General features: G+C 39.7%; 1 protein-coding gene across 4 annotated transcripts in view; it reads right to left on the bottom strand.

Annotated features, from left to right (window-relative positions):
- LOC110982993 (uncharacterized) overlaps positions 1-22,431 on the bottom strand; it is a 279,431-nt gene that overhangs the window by 254,397 nt on the left and 2,603 nt on the right. For all 4 annotated transcript variants that reach the window (XM_087142717.1, XM_087142720.1, XM_087142719.1 and 1 more), the window contains exons 2-3: positions 15,283-15,368; positions 11,884-12,015 (exon numbers count right to left, since the gene is read on the bottom strand). In XM_087142717.1, coding sequence (XP_086998843.1) covers positions 11,884-12,015; positions 15,283-15,368 — 218 coding nt within the window. The remainder of the gene's footprint in view (positions 1-11,883; positions 12,016-15,282; positions 15,369-22,431) is intronic.

Here is a 22,431-nt window from a genome sequence, read left to right as displayed (position 1 = left end):
GTTCTTTTTCAACCTATTTGAACAAATTAAATGAATAGTAATTTTCACTCTAAAGCTTCTAGTCCTTAGTTTCACTCTTTCAGATGTAGAGAATAGTTTGGGTCAACTGAAACATACACATGCAGCAGAGATAAATACCACGCAGGGCTAAATATCCATACAATATTCCACATGCAACTCATGGTTACAATCACGTACATGTATATTTTTAATCATGTAGCTCTTACACTTTATAGCCAATCAAATATGAATTCCAATATATGAGCACATTTGATGGACGTGAAATTCTGCAAATCAAATTCACTGCACTCATAACATGTGGGCATAGGAAACAATGAAGAATGCCTACGTGTAATACAAAAGAAGCTTTCTTCACAAATGGTAAAATTGGTTTCCTTGTAATGGCCACTCCACCTGGAAGTTGGAAACCGCAATTTCCCTCAAACAGTCCCTGTTACAATCAAATCTCCACCCACAGAATTTCCCCAGACGACAACACATCTGGCAAACTATACTGCGTGTACTCCAATTCTTGGAGTTGAACAAGTACAGGCCCATATCAATTGAGTTTACATGTATCTCAACAAATGAGCGCTTGTACATGTACATGTAGATTGCTGACTTATACTAAACAAAATGGAGTATATTTTGCTCCTCCTGTTAATTCCACTTTTCACTAGAGAAGACCTCAGTTTGAGCTAATGTATGTATGTGTACATGTGCACAGTTTGGGCCCTCATGTATGACTTACAAGTGGCAGATCACCATTGTCAAAAACAGTGGGCACTCTGGCATTTACTAGCGAGGCAGCCCCATTAAAGCAGAGGTGAACCTGGACGTACAATTTGTGTATTCTTTAGTGCCTACACATGTATTTCTCTCTCTGCAATGAATATTTCTTTGACACAATTTTTCTGCAACTTTGTACTCTTCTACAACGTGTGAAAACTCTTTTACATGCCTAGGCCTATTTGATAAATACTTTGAACAATGCACTTTTTACAACTTTAAACATTATCCATGCTTTCCTAGACAACCGAGGGTGCTGTTGGTGAGATGTCACCTAGGGAAGACAAAGTTCAGTGCATAGGTTTTCTGTTCATAATTTGAACCCAGAATTTACTTACTGAAGCTTTTCATAGAAAGGGATTGATGTTGATTATTGCTATGCACATAACCAACAGGAATCAGCAAAGAAGAGAAAATTTAGTCCAGTAACATCTGCAGAGATGCAACACTTTTTTGTGCATGAATTAATGTATGTGTTACACATCAATCTTTCTTGCTGGAATGACATCACAGTTTTGCTCATGAATATGGAAATATCCCTGGCGCAAAAACACTAAAGGCGGCAAAATACTGTTTGAAAAAGTAAACCAAAAGTTGAAAATGCAGTACACTCAGACACAAATTTAATTTTAACTCGCAAATGCCTTATTACAGCCCAGGAGGCCATGCCTCAGACAAAATCTCCAGCAGGCCAATCAATGCCAATTGTCAAATTATAGGCCTAATTGGCTACGCTCCTGTCCATGTTGCCCCAAGGCTGAAGGTTGACCAGTAAGGTCAATGCATCACAGAACTTCCTGACCTTCAGACTGAAGGGGGACAGTTTTTTTTGCCAGTGGTCAAACTTGGACCTTGGATAATGGGTATCAAGCTGTGTTCTCCTGTTGTAGTAAATCTACAGAATATTTACAAAAATCAAGAATCAGAATGTATGGAGTATTTATGTCCCTCTTTAATTGTAGTTTTACATTGCATTCACTTTAAACTTAATAACAAGCTGTGGGGGGAAACTTTCTGCACTGCTGCAATAGTTTTATCACGCCCAATTACTCTAATGGAAACTGTAATTTCCACGAGTGCCCTGTAAAATGTAGAGGTAGGTTGTGTATTAACAGGACCACCAGAGCAGCTTGGTAGCTTAATGCATACATGTACGTATCGTTAGCACGCAAAGACACAATTTGAAAATCAACACCTGTGCCAAATTTGGCAAACCTTGCATGCAGAATTACCATTTTACTACTGTATAAACGTTCTGCCACTGGAAATGCATGGATTTTGTCACACATGAAAACATTAAAAGAGAGTTAAGGTAATGTAAGTTTCCAGGAGTGCACAGAAGAGAACGCCCCCCCCGATGGAAACACAGCTTCAGAGGTGATGCTGCACACAAACAAACACCAGTATTCATCTGGGATCATGCCCCCCCCTGGGAAAATCCTGGATCCGCCCCTGGTCTCTCACACTGTATTAAATTCCCAGACATTAAAGGTTCCAGACATAGATAAATGCAACAGCAAACTAGGCTGCAATTCTGTTTAAAAAGGAAACTCACAAAGTTCCTTTCAAATTCATTATCAGTCCAAGTCCCATCACAAGTTCTTTTGTGCAAACAGTTGACAAGGTTCCAGCATTCACCAGCATGGATTGGGTTATCCCAGCCACAGAATCCAGGATGCCTGAATGCACAGCATGCTTGACTGTTAACAGATTTATCCAAAATCCTCTGTTCTACTTGTCGATCATGGGGCTTTGTGGGGGGATCATGGGGGAGGGGGGCACCATATTGATCATAGGTGTCACTGAGGGGGAAAAGTAGGCGCTTGTTGTTTAAGACTTATTACCTTTTATTACTATTTCAGTGAGGCACAGGTATTTCTGAAATTGTCCAGTGCAGCACATTCAGAAGTCAGACACTCAATCTCATTTCCTCCCGATCTGGAAGAATGTTTCTGGCACATGTGATTCAAAAACCTGGTTTAGGTCATCAATCATCCAACCTTTTCCCAATCTGCAAAGCATATCAAAGTCTGACAAAACATCCACTTATAACTTGATAGCAATACAGACACAAAAAACTCTTGGGGACTGCAAGCGGGTAGAGTAGTCCCAGAGCGTTCCGTCTTGGATGTTCTGCAATAACACAAAGGTTCAGAGGAGGTCATGCGGATGCACCTTGTGTCAACTGCCACAAAACACCATCTAACAAGAGAGTATATACATGTACACGTATGCCCCTTAATAGTCTTCAATCAATTAGTAAGTCTGATATGATTACCCTTTTCCATTCACAACACGGATGACGTTCAGACAGAGGCAAATTTACTAATACATATATTAAGAGCAGGTGGAACCCCCAAAGAAATGAGCCACAGATGACTGGCACTTTAAAGATGAATTCACTGGAAGAAGGTGATGCTGTAGACTGAAGATGCATTCAACTGATTTGTCACATTATTTCCCTCCCAAAAAGGAATACTGGGCACAGTAGTGAGTGTTAAATATTCAAATCATCAATCAATCAAGCATTATAACTCAACAATATGTGATGTAATCTGCGAAAACCCTTCACATGGTGAGCTTTGTCATTTGGATGCATATAAACTTCCAATTAACATGGAAACGCTGTTGTGTTCAGAAATATTACATTTATGATTCTAAGTTGTCTACAACATGAATAGACAACTTAGAATCATAAATGTAATATTTCTGAACACAACAGCAGTGTCCCAATCAATTTGAAGTTGATATGTACCAAAATGACAAAGCTCACCAGGTGAAGGGTTTTGCAGATCATATTTACTAATTAGCCAATCCATTAATCAGTCACCACTCAGGCAACCACTCATCAATTTAAACAACCAGATATGCTAACAATTTTGCCAAAGTCCAGCTACATGTATAAGGTTCAACCTATCAACTTATCAACTGGATTTGGGTGGACCAGTCCCAACTCCCCATTCCTGTCAGATTTTCCTTAAACCAAGGGATGATTGATGTCAACTTTGTAACAATGAACCCTGGGTTTCAGAGGTATTTTGGGGCAAAAGGTTGGCTTCCGGCCTGGCTAGACAGGGCCCGGGCAAAGCCGACTTGTTAACAGGAAAACCATCCAAGGCCTCAATGTCAAGTTGATGTTATCCACGGTGTGTTGCCATGGATACTAGGACACTTCTGTCAAAACATCCGCAGACAATGGATGGGGCAAAACGTCGAGAACTTATCTTTAACATCATCAAACTATAAATTTATGAGGCTTCCGGCCTGCAAAAGTACGTACATGCATGTAAAGACACATCCTGTGTAAAGTAAATGTTTGAGGTAGTGGCGGATATCAGTAATTACCTAGATGCCCGAAGTTCTGGCTAAAAAGGCCATAGCCTCATTTCATTTGCTACCAAAAAACATCAAATTTCCAACCAACTGCACACATTCCATGCATTTTTAGTTTCCACAAAGTGAAACATGTCTGAATTTCCCAAGTTAAAGGTTTCCAGGTGCAATTTCTGAAGTAAAATGGATTGAGTCCATTTCAGTAAAACCATTTAAAACATTTTTCTCTGAAAGGCATTACCACTGGGTGTTTGCATGTCAGTTTGTGAAAACCAAAATTATTCCGCAATGCTTCAATATTCACAGGGTTTTTTTGGGGGGGGGAGTAATATTGAGGGGCAAATCAATAATCAGTAACAAAATAATAAATCATTAATTGTGAGAGAGGGCTGAAAATTGTGAAGGTTTTTTTCGCTTTCCAAACAAACTGGCTTTTGCTTTAAGGTCTTCTTTCATTTGTTCCAATTTTGTCTGTTTTTTCCTACTGTTTTTCACTCTTCCCACTTACTCCCCTCCCCCTGACACCAACAATTCAATGTTCTTATATTTCTTCTCCACATATGTGCACCACCAAAACAGTCCAAATATGTAGATTTCAAAACTCTCTAGAGATGCATGCCCACAGACACCCATGACAAGGCATCCCTTTGGCACACTCCAATCTATTGAACTAGGCCTGTGCCACTACCTGATTACCCACCCATCCATATCAAAACCTAGTTCCATTTTTTCGGGGCGAGTACCCGTAAAAAATTTTATACATAAAATGTACGTGAACTTTTAACATTGAAGAGCAGAATTGCTGAAAAATCATCGTGCCGCGGAAAAGTCCAGTCCTGCGGTCATAACTCCACATTTCCGCCAGCTTGGTGCGGAATGCCATTTATTAAGTATTCTTCATATTTTGAGCATACCTGGGTACCCAATATTGACATCAAATGGGTTCCTGGTTCCAAAAATACCCATAAACGCACACCCCCACTAGTATTAACACACCCCACCCAGCAGTGGAACTGGCTGGGCCATTGTCCCCACCCCCCTCCTTTGAAAAGGTACAGTAGTTATTTCACATCCCCTCCCACTTTACAGGCCTACCAGCCATTGGAGGTACACTGCAACTTCATAGTTGTATTCTTTTCTGTCTGATGGCCAAGGCTTGCCCCCCCCTTTAAACCTTTCCACTGTCCCTTTCCAGAAAGCCAGAATCAGCCATGGTGCCCATAAGCTTCACACTCGACCCCTATAAAAGATGCACATTTCGCGATGCTACATTTCGACAGTAAAAACTGGCGTCAACTGCGAGTTGAATCACGATTCCGAGGTGGAATTGGAATCGATTCCAAAAATGCTGGATTGGTCCAACACTAGTCTCTTCTAGATAATTCATTCCATTTTTTCACCTGTATCGGGCACAGATATTCTGTAACAAAATTGGAGGAAGTATGCGTCAGATTGTGGTCTGAAGCCAGGAAGACAAACAGTGTCTTTGGAAATGGTGTTTTCCCATTACAATCTGCAGAACTTTGCACCCGGAAATTAGTTTTGGGACTGGGCAAAGTCAAGCACGACCCCAAACCTGAGACATCAGTCGTGACAGGTCAAAACAGCCAAGAACCTGGTATGGTGCATTAACTTTACGATTCAATTTCTCAAGTTTCCAGCGGGCAAATTTTAAACAGCAGTCAAGGTTTCAGAGAGATACACACTTTTCCAGCTACTTACACGTACGTGCGCACATGCTGCTTGCTCCAGTTCTAATCATAATTCGTTTCTCACCAAGCTTAAAGCCAAATTATGTACTCTGTAAATGTTAGAGAGTGAAAACCACACTTTTGAGCAGCCACATGAAGGACAAATCTCTTCAGAGTGCTCTGCCACTCCTTTTAAATGAGGTTCAAGCCTTTTTTGAGTGATTTTTCACTCTAGAGCAGAGCGAAGACTACTATGAAAGAGTAAAGTAACTGCCACTCTTTTCAAAGAGTCACATTCAGGACCACTCAAAATGTGACAGAGGTGTTTTTAACCTTTTTACATTTAGAGCTGAACTTTAACATAAACATTAATGCCATTTCACAACAAGGACATCTCAGCGGAAGAACACTGAATTTCTCACAAAATGGAATTACGTATTACAACACAGGCAGGTCTATCTAGCAAGCTTTCATCTGTAACAGGTCCCGAATCCTCCGATTTCAATGCAATTTTACATACGCCTTAAGGGGGTAGGGTTAATGGCTGACAAATTGTGGAAATCTGTACATAGAACAAATCATATGACGATTATATTTGACATGGGGCAACAGGTGTGGGATAGTCTCATTTCAATGACAAACCATTTCCTTTTTTATTACAATTAAATAAAGGACGAAAATTTAACTAAATGCTTATTGGCAAATAAGGCTTAATAAAAAACGCATAAAGCCATTTGCAACGAGCTCCTCAAGACAAATGCGCCATACAAGACATCATTATTTTGTGGTGATGTTTGAACACTGTATTGTTCTACACAGATGTTGAAGGTGAGATATTTAGTTTAAGTTGTTTTAACTTGTTGAAGAAAAAATTTGAAAGGAATATACATTTTCAAGAGGACAAGAAGCATTTTTTGTCTCTTAAATCTTGCTATATCAAGACTGGAGTTACTTGTAGACGTGAGAAGCTATTATAGTTAACGTATAATTGTGGGTGTTATTGGAACTGATTTTGCATTTGTTTAATCACCAACAATCTGCCGGTCGGTAAGACCAAATATTCAGATATTTAATCAAAATGAAGGTCGAATATTCAAAGAGTGAATTATTCGAACTGACTCAGCCCTAATATCAAATAATGGGGTACACGCAATGAGATAATCTGATGCCGGTCATTTGATAAAGTAATTTGACCAAATCTTTGATATTAGCCAAATCAAGATGATTTCCATTTGGCAAAATTCATCTACAGTGCATTTTCCATTCTCACAATGGGGCAAATCTGCATTCCACTGAGATTCATTCAACTTGTAGGGCAAATTTCACCCCACTAGAGTTTTATTTTCCTTCATTTTCACATGGGGACATACATGTATTCAACTCTGGAATCATCATTCATATACATGTAACAATATGATTCAAAGTTAATACGGAATTTATGTTCCACTTAGATTCATTCCTCTTGTAGGGCAAATTTGACCCCACTAGAGTTTTTCCCTTCATTTTCACATGGGGACATACATGTATTCAACTCTGGAATCATCATTTCATATAAAAATATGATTGAAAGTTAATTAGGAAAATTAATTACCAATACCGTTTTCCTCATTTTTGAGTTTTGAGTGGAGCGTTACATATTAGGTGAACAAACAATCCTTAATTTGATTACGTCAGGTCAAGCATTGGACAATGCCATTCTCTAGCACTCAATGGCAGTATAAGATAAATTTTCTGGCAATGTAATTAATCCCTTCTCATAGTTGAGGTTTAGGACCTCACTGTTTTGAGCATTATATTTTCCGTTCCATAGCCAAATTTGTACCATAATAAATACGGCTGATATAGATGTGGCAAAAATTCATGGTATTCTTGCCTTGTCTTGTCAAAATGCCAACCTGCACTCTACGTCCTTGATAATTTCCTTCCTTCTCTTTAGGACAGACCAGCAGTGACCGATAACCCAAACACTATTATCAGCACACCAGACAATGACAGGAAAGGGCAATGACCCTTCATCAGGTTGCGTTACTCAACTGACATTGCAAAACAATGAAGCAAGCAATAAATGGTTACGTATGTGTATATGAGTGTCCTACCTGTGCTGTACATGTACAGGTATAATATGTACATATAGATGTACGTGTACAACACTATGGAGAGCTGGTGGAAGTGAAATTGGGGTAGGCCAATACGGGCGATTCACAATAGCGTGCCACCAAGAGTTTGCAACATGTTGGCCAATCATAACGCGCAAAATTTGTCGACCCTTTCCAAACGCGCATTGGGTCGACAAATTTCGCGCACTGTGATTGGCCAACGCGTTGCGAACTCTTGGTGGCGCACTATTGTGAAACGGCCATATTGGCCTTCCACAGTTGTACAATGCATGCCTTTCTTTATGTCCTTCTCAAGTCCTGAAAATGGAAAACTTAACTTTGGTACTAACTGTGAAAAACAAAACAAATAGCATGCATTGGTTAACAAAATAGCAAGGATCAATTAAAACAATTTCCGTGAAATAAACAAATGAATGCAATGTGCTTCATGACTGATCAAAGTTCATTCTGACACTTAAAAAGATTATTCTGAGTTTACTGGAGGCTTTCATTAGCCTGTTATGTTCTAACAAAATGAGAATGTTGTGTCTGCGGTCAGTCAATTCACATTCATATGTTGCAGGGTCAGTTATGTTTATTCATTGCATCCATTGTGCACACGTCACTCTGGGGATTTGGAACGTGGTGCTACCTTCTGATGTGCTACTGTACTTTATGAATCTGATGTGTTAAACAGAAAGCATGCAAAGAACCAACATCAAAACAAAGCACATGTGTATCATGTACCTGTGTATGAAAAAACAGATACAAGATCTATAGCATTAGCACATGAGGTTTTCGAACAGCAATAGACAAAATGGGCATGAATAACCATAGATTATTCTTAACATCCAGAACTTACGTTTGTTATTTGGGTGTAGGTTACACTACAAAATTGGACAACCAAACATTTTGCAAGGCACAACAAATGTTTCAAAATCAAAATTTCCCAAGCATTTTAAAGGGGGGGGGAATGGCAGGACGCCATTGGCCCATTTGCCCAACCCCTCGTTTAGCATTTTATCTGGGGCCGGGAGGATAAGGGTGCGAATGATTTAATCAGATGAATCACTACCAAATTTTAAGCTCCCGGGGGGAAAAAAGAGAGCAAAACCTTTCAATGAGAGTTATAAAGGGTCTTTCTACATGAAAATGAAGGCTGATATCATTCAGCCAGGCAGGCAATGATATGTGATGTACAGGTGGTTAAAATAATTACAGTGAAATTCCATAAACATGCATACTTCTAGCTCTGTGTCAGAGCTGGACACTAATCTGTACATGTTCGCCTGAGTTTTAAAGTGCCACGCAACCTTTGCCAAAGCAACCTTTTTTGTCCTGTCTCATTCCTGCCAATCCTTACAACAGCTTGATAAACAAGAAAAATGATTGATTCGTGGCAGGTTCGGGTCATCCGGGTCACAAGAATGTCTAGGAATTGAAAGCTTCCGCCACATTTTACAACCGCAACGTGAGGACACCTACGCGATCCGCAAATTACAGGACTTGGCCAGACCGGTTCTTAGCAGCTGTTACCAGCAATGGTGGGAAGAGGGAGGTGGAACTGAAAGTGACAACCAAGTTTTAGCTTCTTTTGCAAGAAATAAAGCTATAAACTTGATAGATGTATAGATGAATGTATAGGAGTATCTGTTAAACTATGGACTACAGATTATAGTCTATCTGTTAAACTGTTAGATAAATGGACTGGACTCCCTGTTTAACTGTGGACTATAGACAACAGACTATCTGTTAAACTATCGACTACAGATTATAAGCTATCTGTGGAACTGTTAGACTATAAATGAATGGACTGGACTCCCTGTTTAACTGTGGACTATAGACAACAGACTATCTGTTAAACTATGGACTACAGGTTATAGTCTATCTGTTAAACTGTTATAGGTAAATGTACTGGACTACATGTATCTGTAATGTTGCATAGGCCTACTGCCTACGCTTTCGTAAATTAAAGTTTTGTAGCTTGGCCCAACAAAACTACCATGCCAACAAGTGTTGCTTTTGTGGGGGGGGGGAGAGACAGAGATTTGAGAGCCGTGTTTAACTCAAATTTTGTTTTGTTTTTGTTTTGTTTCTTTCTCTTTTTCTTTTGTCTGTTTCACCAAAGTGTACAGTGCCAGCAAATATTCACACTTCCAAGGTTTTAATTTTTGAAATGCAAAACATCTGGCAGGAACTTATTATCACAAGTTAATAAGCCCTTTTAGAAGAAAACAAAGTTGCTTTCAGAGACAAAAGAAGAGAATTAGACATAGTCTAGACACTTTATTATGGCATGCCCAAATAAGGGCATTGACCTTTGTGCCTGCCAACAACACTCATAATACAACAAGACTGGATTAACGTGGGATATGTCTCTCCGTTTCTACTTTCTGAACAAAGTGCATGGTAAATAATAACATCACTCTTCTCCCCATTTACATGGATCCTAAATTATCAAGAAGAAAACCTTACTGAATAGTTTCAAGCAAACAAAATAGCAATGGACCTTTCCATAAATATGCAAAAAAGCAGGTGCATGCACATCACTACCACTGGTTGGCATAGTTGCTTAAATCTATGATGTAACAATGCAGATCTCTATGCCCATGCAAATGTACCTTGTATGAGCACATACACACCATTTCTATGTACATGTAGTATAGTTTGACATCAGTGCCAAACTTAAAGACAAGGAAATGCTACTTTCCAACCTCAGGACACAGCAAACTTCTCTTATTTTCAAGCAAAGCGAGCTGAAGTATCGGACAAAGGTTGTAATATGGTTTCCTTGATTACCTAATAGTTAAAGAGTTTCTAAGAACATTCTGATTTGACATTAAGAGCTTCTGCCAATTACTCTCACACTGCTTCTCAGAATACTTGTCCCCCCAAAAATCAATAACACCCCTTTAATAATCCACAGCAGATCAGGCTATGGAGGGCAATAAACCACTGCCTGGAATATCTTCACACACTCAGGCATTCATACTAGCCTCTTGTGTGGGTGCTTATCTCAATTAGTCTGATCACAGAGACTTCACAACCTACTGTGAACTACTAAAAAGTAATAGTACACAAGGCCTCCTTGGTGCCTTCAGTGTAGGATGGATTTACATGTATCTCCCTTAAACCACTCAAACAGCAATCAATATGCTTGCCCTGTCAACACAGTTCAACTTCTGTTCTCTTCCACTGAGCTAACTGTGGGGGGGGGCGTAAATGTACATTGCAGTTCTTAAAGGGACCAGTAGAACTAGGAGGGGTACGAGCACCTTCCAAAGAAATCCATCTGACAACTTCCACAATCCAATCCCACAAGACCACTTCCCCCCAAAAGGAAACTAATAAATTGTCACTTCAAGCAAACAACTCTTGAGAAAAGCAAAGTTTCCATCAAAAGATAATTTTTGCAATGTACATGAACGTCCGAAATCTTCCACCATTTCCTCAAAATCACCCATTTTCTTTTATACTCCCTCACTGCAGACGTTCAGATCTTCACAGAAATTTTAAAATACTTTCTAGTTTTACTGACATCAAGGGAATGTGTAATCACTCATGATTCTTGCCTGGAAGGAGGAAGGGGGAGGGGAAGGGCAGATGGGTCTACCAGATGCCATGCTAATGTTCTTTAAATTGTGCTGAGCTGTGCCGCCTTCATCTATTTGCCTACTTTTAATACACTATGCACATTATTCAATGATGTTTGGAGGGTCTGAGCACCTTGTGCTGTTTAAAGACAGTCAATGAACTTTACATAAACGTGATGAGATTACGAGTAAAAAGATTTCACTGGCAGGCACCCAGTGGGGGCAATGACAGTGTCCCATGCCAACAATCAAAAAACTTGAACTTGTAGGGGCAGAAATGTCAGAAGTTATTGGACTACTGTAGGACTGGAGTTCACACTGAATTTCATTTGACGGGTACAGCAACTAGAAAGTACTTTTTCTCTTTGAAACGGTACCTACCTGGGTAGGACGATCTGCTGTAAGCAGGTGCAGTGCGCTGGCATGTTGTTGTCCCATAAGGTGTCTGTTGACATCGGGTGCAGGTGTTGGGAGCACTGCACACGCCCTCTCCACAGGAGCCCCGGCAAACAGCTGCAAATAAGATATGATTGGCATGAGGCAATATTGGACTGAATGAGATGCCTCAAAATAAAGGTACATGGTACACAAAGACACAGTCAATGCTTGAGTTAGAGCAAATACAAAATTGAATATTCATAAACTTGCCCCAAAATTCAAGCAAACTTTCAAACGTCTGGTCAAACAGCAAATTTACAGCCAACCAAGCCTTTAAATGACCAGTTTGGTGGGCACACAATTACATGTATTTATTGTCATTACAATAATTTCTAACTTTTGTAACATTTGCAAGAACTAAAAGTGATTTATCATACAATAAAGCTTTACCACAATGTCATTTGGAGAAATGCTTTTTATTCCATTCAACTGCACCAACACATAATCAAATACAAAAAATTCTTTGGAAATGTGCAAAACAGACTGAACTGTTGGCTCAGAGAAATATGAAAGAGTTGCGTAGCACCGTGATCAGAATATTGACAAGAATATAATATTATAACCAGTGCTCTGAAATACGTAATTGCCAAGCTCTGCAAGTTTATTATAATATATTACATTCTTGTGAATTTTTGGCAGTTTTGCAACGGCCAAGTGGAGGGCAAGCTACAAAAAAAGGGATGCTTTTTGGAATAATTTCTGTGCAGATTCAAAACAATCTTGTGGAATATGCAACACCATATATGTGTATGAGTTAACAATAAAAGTATATAAATCAAAAATATTGCTGTATGGTATAGCAGTGGTACTGGACAACACATCATTAGAGCTTCGTGTAGTACAACTGGTAATAATGAATCTGATTTTTTTGACGTTTTAAAAGACCAATAAACTAATTTTGGCCTGTAGCCATTGCATTCCAGCAAGTTGTTATTATATCGCCTACAGCAGGATTTCCCTGAGCCTGCAGACAGGATTTCCTTCAGTAAATCTAGACTCCCCTACACATCCCAATAGAGGTGGCCAGCTGTACTGAACTAGTCTTCCCCCGAGCACAGTGGTGCAGGGACGACATGTCCTGGGGGTCTCAATTGGACATTAAACCCCCGCCCCCTTGCACCACAAGGGAACGTATGGCTGTATCAGAGCTAGTGCGATGACAGTGTACAGTACATCTCCATTTTTCAGAAATATAACTAAAATTAATAAATTAAATAATGACGTCCTGGGGGAGGGCTCAAGCCCCGAAGCCCTTCTCCCCTTTTGCATCTAACCTGAGCATTCTTTAAAACAGCGACACAATATTGAAAACCTCTTTTCTCTCCCCAGCCTGTTCATGTTGAATGCAAATGTTGCTGTACACGTATAAGCCTATAACAGTGCAGGATGTACTAGCCACTGGCCTTGCGTGACAAAAGAAAAACATTAAACTCTAAAACCTACTGAAGGATTTTCCAAGAATGGAGATACTTCTGCCCTCTTGTCACTTTTCATGAAGAGATCTTTTTATTGCTGTAACACATAGCAATATGTACAAAAACACATTGAGCTGAACGTCCAGTACACGTTTCCTTAAATTACCTTAACCCTAATCTACTAGGGCCTTTTACTAGGGCACAACTCAATCCTTCAAAATCCTCCAATTGCCCAACTTCATAAACTGCATTCATCCTCAATCCTCCAACATCCTCCATCTTTTTTGCTTATGCACAAAATGAAAGATACCTGAATCCTTAATTCTCCAAAATCCTCCAAAACCACCCGGAGTATTTTGAAGGATTGAGGTTGGTTAGGGTTAACCCTGAACCATTGGATGAAAAGCGCACTGCGAATGTATTTGGCAACTTGTCTGTATGATTTTTTATACTTTGTATCTCCCTGTCACCATTTTGGCTCAGGTCAACCCTGTTGCAACATATCAACTGTAACTGCCTGCAAGGTTACAGTGAGCACAGTACACCTCAAATAGGAAGTAAACATTATTTTAACTTAAAAGCAGCCAAGGTTGTTGACTTGCAGGGTGGGTCAAGGCAACTTCTGCCTCTGGATACAGCATTACTGCCTAATGCCAACCATATGGGTTCCAGCATGGAGCTCAACTCATAAACAGGGCGCATTCTTTAAATGTACAAAGTGTGCCTGGATTTAATAACCATATTTTCACTTTTGACAGCTTGTGACGAATTGTCAATGCATGTGGACCTAATCACTGATAACTGATCTGACAAGTAGCAGAGAACCAAGGAATTATGACTTTTATTTCAGCTGAGGTACATAGTGACCATGCATCAATTAAAAGTTATTTGGCTTGTTATCCAAATAAACCAGTTGGTTCATGTATGTACACAGAAAAGGCCTGACAGACTGGAACCTATAGACTTTATCATGATGCTGCAATATTTGTCTTGTTCCCTGCAGACCCATTGGCAATAGTTGTACATATTTCACACATTGATAACAGGGGACAGTTTTTCCTTCCAGCCTCAGTTTGGTGACATTGCTTTGAATGGTAGAGAAGCAAAATGGCTTCTCCATGAGAGGTCTATAATTAGATGCTCTCACTACAGTGGTAGGTAAAATTGGTAAAATTACCCCCCCCCCACACGCACACACACAAAGTCATCATTCCAACCCAGTTTATGCTGGGTACTGCTGAGTTTTCCTGATATAATTTCCCTGAAAATAATCATTTTCCTGATACTTTTGTCATCTGTAAAGCTCTGAAAAATTGACAATGACAAATGATTATCCTTGTATACTGTTTGTCATTAATATTTCATATTGGCAAGTAGATCTAACAGACATAGAATACTTTTGGAATGACACGTCCTCTAAGATGACATGACCAAAATATTTGGAATATTCACAGATAATTCTCCTGAAAAATTAGTAAGAAGTATTCATAAATACCTCAGTAAGTCTCCCTATTCAACAACGTGCAACATGACTGTGTATTAACATTTGATAACTCCTGCTGAGAAGAGCTAATGCCCGCAGCATAAATCACGAACTGGATACATGACAGTTTTATCAATTCTGATTGGTCAAGTGTCTGTGTGCACGAGGCAGCACCGCACCTGCACCAAGTCCATACAAGGAGATTCTTTTGAACAAATATAAAATAAAATGGACTTGACTCTAACTAAAAAAGGTATTTATCAATGGGAATGAATATGTGCTTGGCCGGTCTTAAATGTTAGTTTAAGACCGGCTCAGGAGAATGAACGCTGATAATGCCCGAGCCGCATGTCCACTGTCCTAAGTTGGTCTGAAACAAACATTTAAGACCAGCCAAGCATACATTTATTCCCTTATTAGTTTGTCTTCACCGTGGAAACTTACGAGTGAGGCACAGTCCACTCCCTGGATTTGGCTTCCATCCCGGACAACAGATGTATCCACCCTGAGAACGACACACATGTAGACCCCTGCAAGTACAGAAGGCAATCAATTATAAGCCATGTGCATGATCTGTGTCTTGCGGAACTGTTTTAAGTCCTACTGGTATGTACATGTAGGCCTTATGAATTATCAGATGTTTTACAAAATGTGTACAACTTAAAATCAGTCAAGAGTATTACAATTGGACGAGCTATTGTGTGGCACACTGACCACTTTCTGACTATTAAAGGGTTGGAATTTACGTTTAATTTGAAAAACGTTCAGAAAACGTTTAACTGTTTAGTCAACACATTACAGAGGCCGCCAAAGCCAACCTTGGTGTTTTCGTATATGCATAATGATATAGTTCAACAATGCCCATATTCAAACCTATGTGTCTGTAAAAATGTACATGTAGATATATTGGGCATTTAAAACAAGCAATGTTTATTGTTTTAGAATCCACTTTTTTCTCAAAAAGTACATGGACGGCAAAAGGGAAAAGTGATTCGAAAACAAGATTACATTTGAAAGGCATCATTTGGAATAAAAATGAGCCCCAAATTGCGTTAATCGGAACGTCAAACCTCTATAAGGAATGGTTCCATTTAAATCCTTGGGAAAATCTGTAAACGAATTTGCAACTTATTTCATTTATATGTGTAAACCTCCAACCCATATTTTTGACCAATCAAAATCCTCCATGAGCAGGCAAAAAAGGGTGTTTCCAGGGCAGCAAAAAACACCCAAAGAAATGTTCTATTTGCAAGTAATGGATCAGCTGTGCGACAGAATGGATGGTACAGACATCATTTCTATATTCAAAAACCTAAACCTGACAGTTCTGGCAATGCAATAAGAAATTCCCCATTGCCAGACTTAAGATATGCAGAGTTAAAGTTGACAAGAATTTGTGGCGTTTTGCCCTGGCTTATGCAAAGCATTCAAACTGCACGACTAATAGCTGCAGCAAGATTTTAAAAACTTTTAATAGTAAATTATCCTTTGATTTTTGGACTGACAGCCAGCTATAGTTTTAACAGTCTCAGCACAGTCAAGACAACCATAACATAGAAAGAAAATATCACTAAGGGCAACAGGCAGGACCAGTGGGAGGGGGGCTGGGGGCATGTGCCCCCCCCAAGTCCCAGCACCCACCCCAAAAAAAACCAGATGAATGGATATCAAGCAAGGCTAACAAAAGCTTGCCCCCAAAACCAAAACCACTGAAAGCTAGTGCCCTCCCCATAAGATGCTGGTGTCTCCCTTGTCCCCCTCCCCCCAGTAAAATCCTAGCTATGCCACTGGGCAGGACATGCCGTGTGTATAAAAATATTTCTGTCTGGTTTTAACAGTGGCACCTTGTGACACTCACTCAAGAAGTACGAAGCCTCAGGTAAGAAAAAAAATTATGTACTGCAGTTAATGCACTGCGGTTCAGAGAGGTCACCATGCCTGTTCCCACTGAAGTGCCACCCAAGAGCAAGCACTCATGCCTCAAGAAGTTCACTGACTGCCATGCGCCACTGTACCACTTCTTCCCACGAGAAAACCTTTACTAAAATACCGTTTACTTACATAAACTCCCCAAGGAGGTGCCAAATGGGCCACTCATGGATGTGGGAATTCACTGGGGAAGTCATGTCAATCCATTTTATAGAGGACAACATGTCAAACTGAAGGCTGGTTTTAAAGACTAAGATCTGACCCTGAAAGGTCTAATTCAAAGTTGAAACTTATACACCTGCAAATTGGCTGCTGCTTTACAAACATACCCAAAGATAAAAGAGACTTGTCACAAATGTCATTTCAATTCACACATTTAACTACTGACACAGTAAACTGCAGATTTTCCAAGCTGTATATTATGCAGGTATTAAATGACCAATTTTCTCTTCTACATGACAAGGCCATCTTGATTTCTGTCTTCACCACAAGAAACCTAAATTTTTCTTGGTAAAGAGTGCTGCACTGTCCTTGCATAAGCAACATGAATAGACTGCAGTACCTCACGTACATCCTGCTTTTCAAGAAAAATACAATAGTTGTAAAGTGGGCCCTACATATTCCGAAGCAGACTTTTTCCTTCACAGTACAGTACATACATGCACATAGGTATACATGTACTTCTTCACCATCCCATGCACAGCCTGCATGTATCTCGTTCAAGGTCAGGAAGCCCATTGAAAGATTGATTCTTTTTTAGTCCATAAAATAGAATTTTTAGTCTGTTGGCAAAGAAAAACAGTAATGTATACCATATTTACAGTACAAAAACCTAGAAAATAGTCATTTCAAAGGTTAACAAAGTTATACACAAAACTAAGTATTATTTATCAAATACTCACCGAAATACCAGAGGTCATTATACATGTGCCTAGTACTAACGTGCAACAGATGCACTGAATTAATTAATGGACAGAATTTGGAACAAACAACTGTCTGAAGCCAGCAGTATGTACTGCAGGGTTACATAACTGGATAACCAGAAACCCGATCTAGAATGTAATAATCACAAAATGGGTAAAATTGGTCCTTCTCAACTGCACTTACTACATGTATATTGGAATCAGATACCATGCATGACATGGGGCCGATGGTACCCCCCACATGTCCAATCCCTATACACACTCTAGACTATTGTTAGCTAACACATCCCCCCTAGAAGTCTTTTAAGAATTCCTGAGATTCCGATCAAACAGTGACCAACACAAAGGGGGGGTTCTCTCCGCCCCATATCTTGCATCATATGTGGAATCAATCAGTGATTGAAATCACATGTGAGGAATGCAGCCCCAGCAACTATTCAGATGCCCTCTTATAAAATACACAGGCCTACAGACTCAAGTCAAACCCAACAACCCTTTTCACAAGAGTGAGAATCCAAGAAAATAATATGGGTCATTCTACAAAAATGAGGTACACTTTGTTTGTGTCCTTGTCTCATCTGATGTAGGACTTGTAAGTTTAGAACACATTCTTTCAAATCCAAGATTGATTAAGTAATGGAGATTAATTGCCAAACAAATAAAACTATTTAGGGTCGATTTGATGTATTTCCGGGTCAAATAGTCAGGTGTAACTGTGCACAGGCACTGAGTACAGAATAATTCATAGGCGGTTGGTATAAAGGTTGTACACTCCACCTGTGCACTGTAGTGGCAGGGACATACACTCAACATTTCACCTATTTTGTGGAGACTGAAAACATTGGGGGACTCGGGCATGTCCCCACAACTCAGTTCAAATTTCCCCACAACTCAGTTCAAATTTCCCAAACAAAAGAACTTGTCCCCTGAACGCGGTGAATGCCTACCCACAGCGGATGTAAAGTTGCACTCCGGCTACATGTATGTATGTACCGAAAACATTAATGTGAGTGCATGACTCCTTTCCCACTGAATTCTGAAGAGAACTGTCTAGTTCAGCCTCATTTCGTTAATTTTCCCTAAAAGTTCTTTATTTAAAAGGATCATCCACTCAAAAACATTCCTGAAAGTGTCTAATCAGGGATGTCAGGTGTGGTTTCTGCCATCAAACATTGCCACTAACCTAAAATTCACCTGTAGCCTTGAAGGACCCAAGGAGAGTGAGGCTACATCTACACTGTACATGTACAACAGCAAATATCACACAACAGCTATAAACTTTTTGTCATTTGGCTACATGACTGAAATGTTTCCCTGGTCCTTGAAAAATGCCTTGGCCTCCATTTGAACCCCCCTATGTAATCAGTTCCACAGTCACCTTGTCCAATGTGCCCTGTCCAATTTCCTAGCATGCAAGCGACACACATGTACACTATCACTTTCACAAAATGTGAGCATCACCAGTTCCACAGACAGGAAGTGCCACTGATAACTTCCTATGTTATGACCTAACGACACCAATTACAATATTATGTGCACGCACCATTAATGGGGTTTCATTCCTGTACTGTAGCTTCACAAAGGCCTTACTACATGCTTCAGTGGAGAAAGCTATTCTTGATTGGAATATTCAAACAGATTTCCCTAAGCTTTTCTTCATATACGTGGGGGGAGTCCTGTCTTACATCTAAGGGGGGATTCTCTGACTAGCAACTGCAGTTCTGCACCATAAATGAAGCACACTTAACACTTTGACCAAGCTTCCAGATACATTTGTAGATACATAGTTCAAGAAATTCTGGACTTGTTACAGCACCCTACACATTTACGTAGTCAGTGAGTGCAGGCACCAAACAGAGTACAGTTTTGTGCAAATTAGACCCTACGCACACACATGTGGGGGCTCATTTGAATCACCTGGTGCCCCTCCCCCACCTAAGACCATGTAAAGTTAAGCCTGAATTATACTTTTTATGTAATTCTGTGTAGAGTGTGCTGACATAATAGTTTCTGACAGCACTGTGTCTCTCTACTGTTTTATCTGTCAAATATACATTTTCCCAAACTAAAATTATTAAACTTAGATTGTACTTTTCAGAATTCTGGCTCAGGGAAATGTAACTTTGATACAAATGTCCCTATTTATCATTCATTCCCAAACCCACCGGTACATTAGACATCCAAGGCAATCTAAGCAAACTTGGTGGTCAGGAGGTCAAAACATCTGCACTGGTAAGCAGGACATTGTGGCTTTACCACCCAAACAAGTCTGTGAATTGTTTTTCAAAAAACAAATTACATGTCTGACAGGCATTCCTCCTCAACAATGGTAAGTAAGCCAATATTATTTTTGTGTGAGTAACAAAGGAAACAATTCCTCCCACTTTTTTATGGCTCTCTCTCTTTACAGAACTTATCACATAAAAAAATAAGTCCCCAAAAGTAAACGACTGCATGATTGCCACAGACAAAGCTACGTACATGTATTGAACAGTTTGCGGTATGCCAGACTACCTGTAACCTTGAGCTATGTTGAAAACTCATTACTTGGATGCCCTCTGTCACCAGCTGCATGATGACCCAATGTCAAGGATCTGCTATTAAGAAGAAAATGTTGCAAAACAATTTTCATGTGCTGATCAAAACTCAGCCCAGACTCAATTACAAGCAATATCGTGGACGGTTTGTCTCGCTAAGAAATGTTTTTTCACGCTTAGCACAGTTCTCGTTGAATAAGACCATTGAAATAGGCCAAGGGCCCAGTTTCAAGGTTTTGGCTTACCGCAGGCAAAGCGTTTTAAACTTACACAGGACATGCTGTTTTAACGCTTAACGTATTTTCAAGGTTAACGAGGAGCAAAAGTGAACATCCAATAACTGAGGACTGCATGCTTACAAGGTTGGCCTGGAATTCGAGTAAGCCCTGTGAGGCAGTAAGCACATAACAGTGATCGTAAAAACAGAGTTCTGTGGTTGGCAAAGCCATGAAACGCGGCCGAGGTGACCATGTCATCTTGATAATGCTCAAGCACAATCCCCAGGACTTCCAGACTTCCTTCGGAATAAACCCAGACAGTGGCCCATGAGCAGGCAGCAAGGGCCAGGGCCCAGGTCAACCTGTATCTGTCTGGGTGGCAGACTGGATCATCAGCACAAAGAGGATACCATAATACCTGGACTTCACACAACACTGGACATCAAAGAGTTGTCAAGGTCCTTGACAGGATATGAGAAACTTGAGTCGGTTTATAACTGTCTGTCTTTGAATGTGACTATTTACACATTTTAAGGGTCCACAGAGGGAATTTTACATGGGTACCCCTTTTTCTCAATTTTCTGCTTCATTTGTGAGTTGCACACGCAAGAAAGGTGCACTGTTTAAAAATTCACAATTTTTAATGCTTTTCTTGATAACTGAAGAGTTTTCTTATGAGATATGATGTCATCACAGGAAGACACAGTTCAGTTTACCATGCACAGCAGAATTGATGTTGAAAAAGTGTTGACTTATTGAATGAATGTTTAACAAAATACCCACAACATGTAGATTCCTCTCAGTAATCCACTCTGAGTGGAACAAAGAAGGGCATTTTGTTATTTGGTACTCACCACATAGGCGCGCCATGAGGTGCGCAAGTATTACATGCAGTACGCGTAAGTAATTCACTCCCGCATGTATGGTCTTTGCATAAAAGCAGAATGCGTGCAAGAACCCATTTGTAACCACCTGTCTTTCTTTTTGCCGATGGCATTTTGGAAAAAAGAAATATTCAAGTACCATTCCAAACTCTCACAGAAAAAAGTTACTGACTTGGCGTACCCAGTTCTCCCCAAATATAATTTCAAAACTTCATAAACATGGCGTCCATTTGCCAGAACTCATCCCTTATCAAATAGCGGTAACATAGGATTTCCATGCTCAATTTCCACTGGATCAAAGTTACATCTTGTACCTGCAAAAGTGGTATCAGATTAACAGTCAGGGACACTAGGACTTCAAGCTTTTCAGACCAATTCCAAAAGGCCAACTAATTCGCACAGGAATTGCTGCCAGTTATTTTTGGAGGCAAAAGGAAGATTTGTCATGATTGTGTAAATAAAAGAGGGATTTGGGGCAGGTAAGGCTGACCTTTAAGGTTCTTTGTGGATAAACACAGTTTGGCATGTCAGAGGGGCAGAATTTAAAGGAAAATCAGTCAAACGCGGCTTTAATTACAAGTCGGCCATATTCAATTTTTTTTTTATTTTGGGAACCTGAAATTAAAGGAAAGCAGTAAATAAAAATTCACCGCAAATAAACGTTATTTACACCGATCAGGAATGATGAATAATTTAAAATTTGTGATTAATTATATCCAACTTTTTTTTTATCTAAGCCACATTTTTTAACAATAAAAATAAGGCTTGGAACCCAAAATAGTTTTGTATCATAACAATTTTAATAAATTACTGTGGATAACATCAAAAATGGCTTCCCTATGATGGAGGCCATTTGCAGCAAGAGCAAAATTGCCACAACGTTTCATCCACTTGAAGATACCAGGCCAATCTCCATGTCTGCATTAAGCCTACATGTATCTAGTTTAACTTTGTTACACATCAATTAAGTCGCTGTGATATCTTGTCCTTAGTACGCCTGTGTTTTTAGAAATAGCAGTCAGAAAATATAGAACATTTATTCAGGGCTAACAGAACCTCAGCCATTGAAATTGGTTTTGAGTTTTATAAGTTTAATTTCATG

This window comes from Acanthaster planci, linkage group LG10 (assembly GCF_054643075.1).
Source record: "Acanthaster planci isolate LZ-2023a linkage group LG10, COTS_SCS, whole genome shotgun sequence".
NCBI lineage: Eukaryota > Metazoa > Echinodermata > Asteroidea > Valvatida > Acanthasteridae > Acanthaster > Acanthaster planci.
This window is presented reverse-complemented; position numbering and strand designations above follow the sequence as displayed.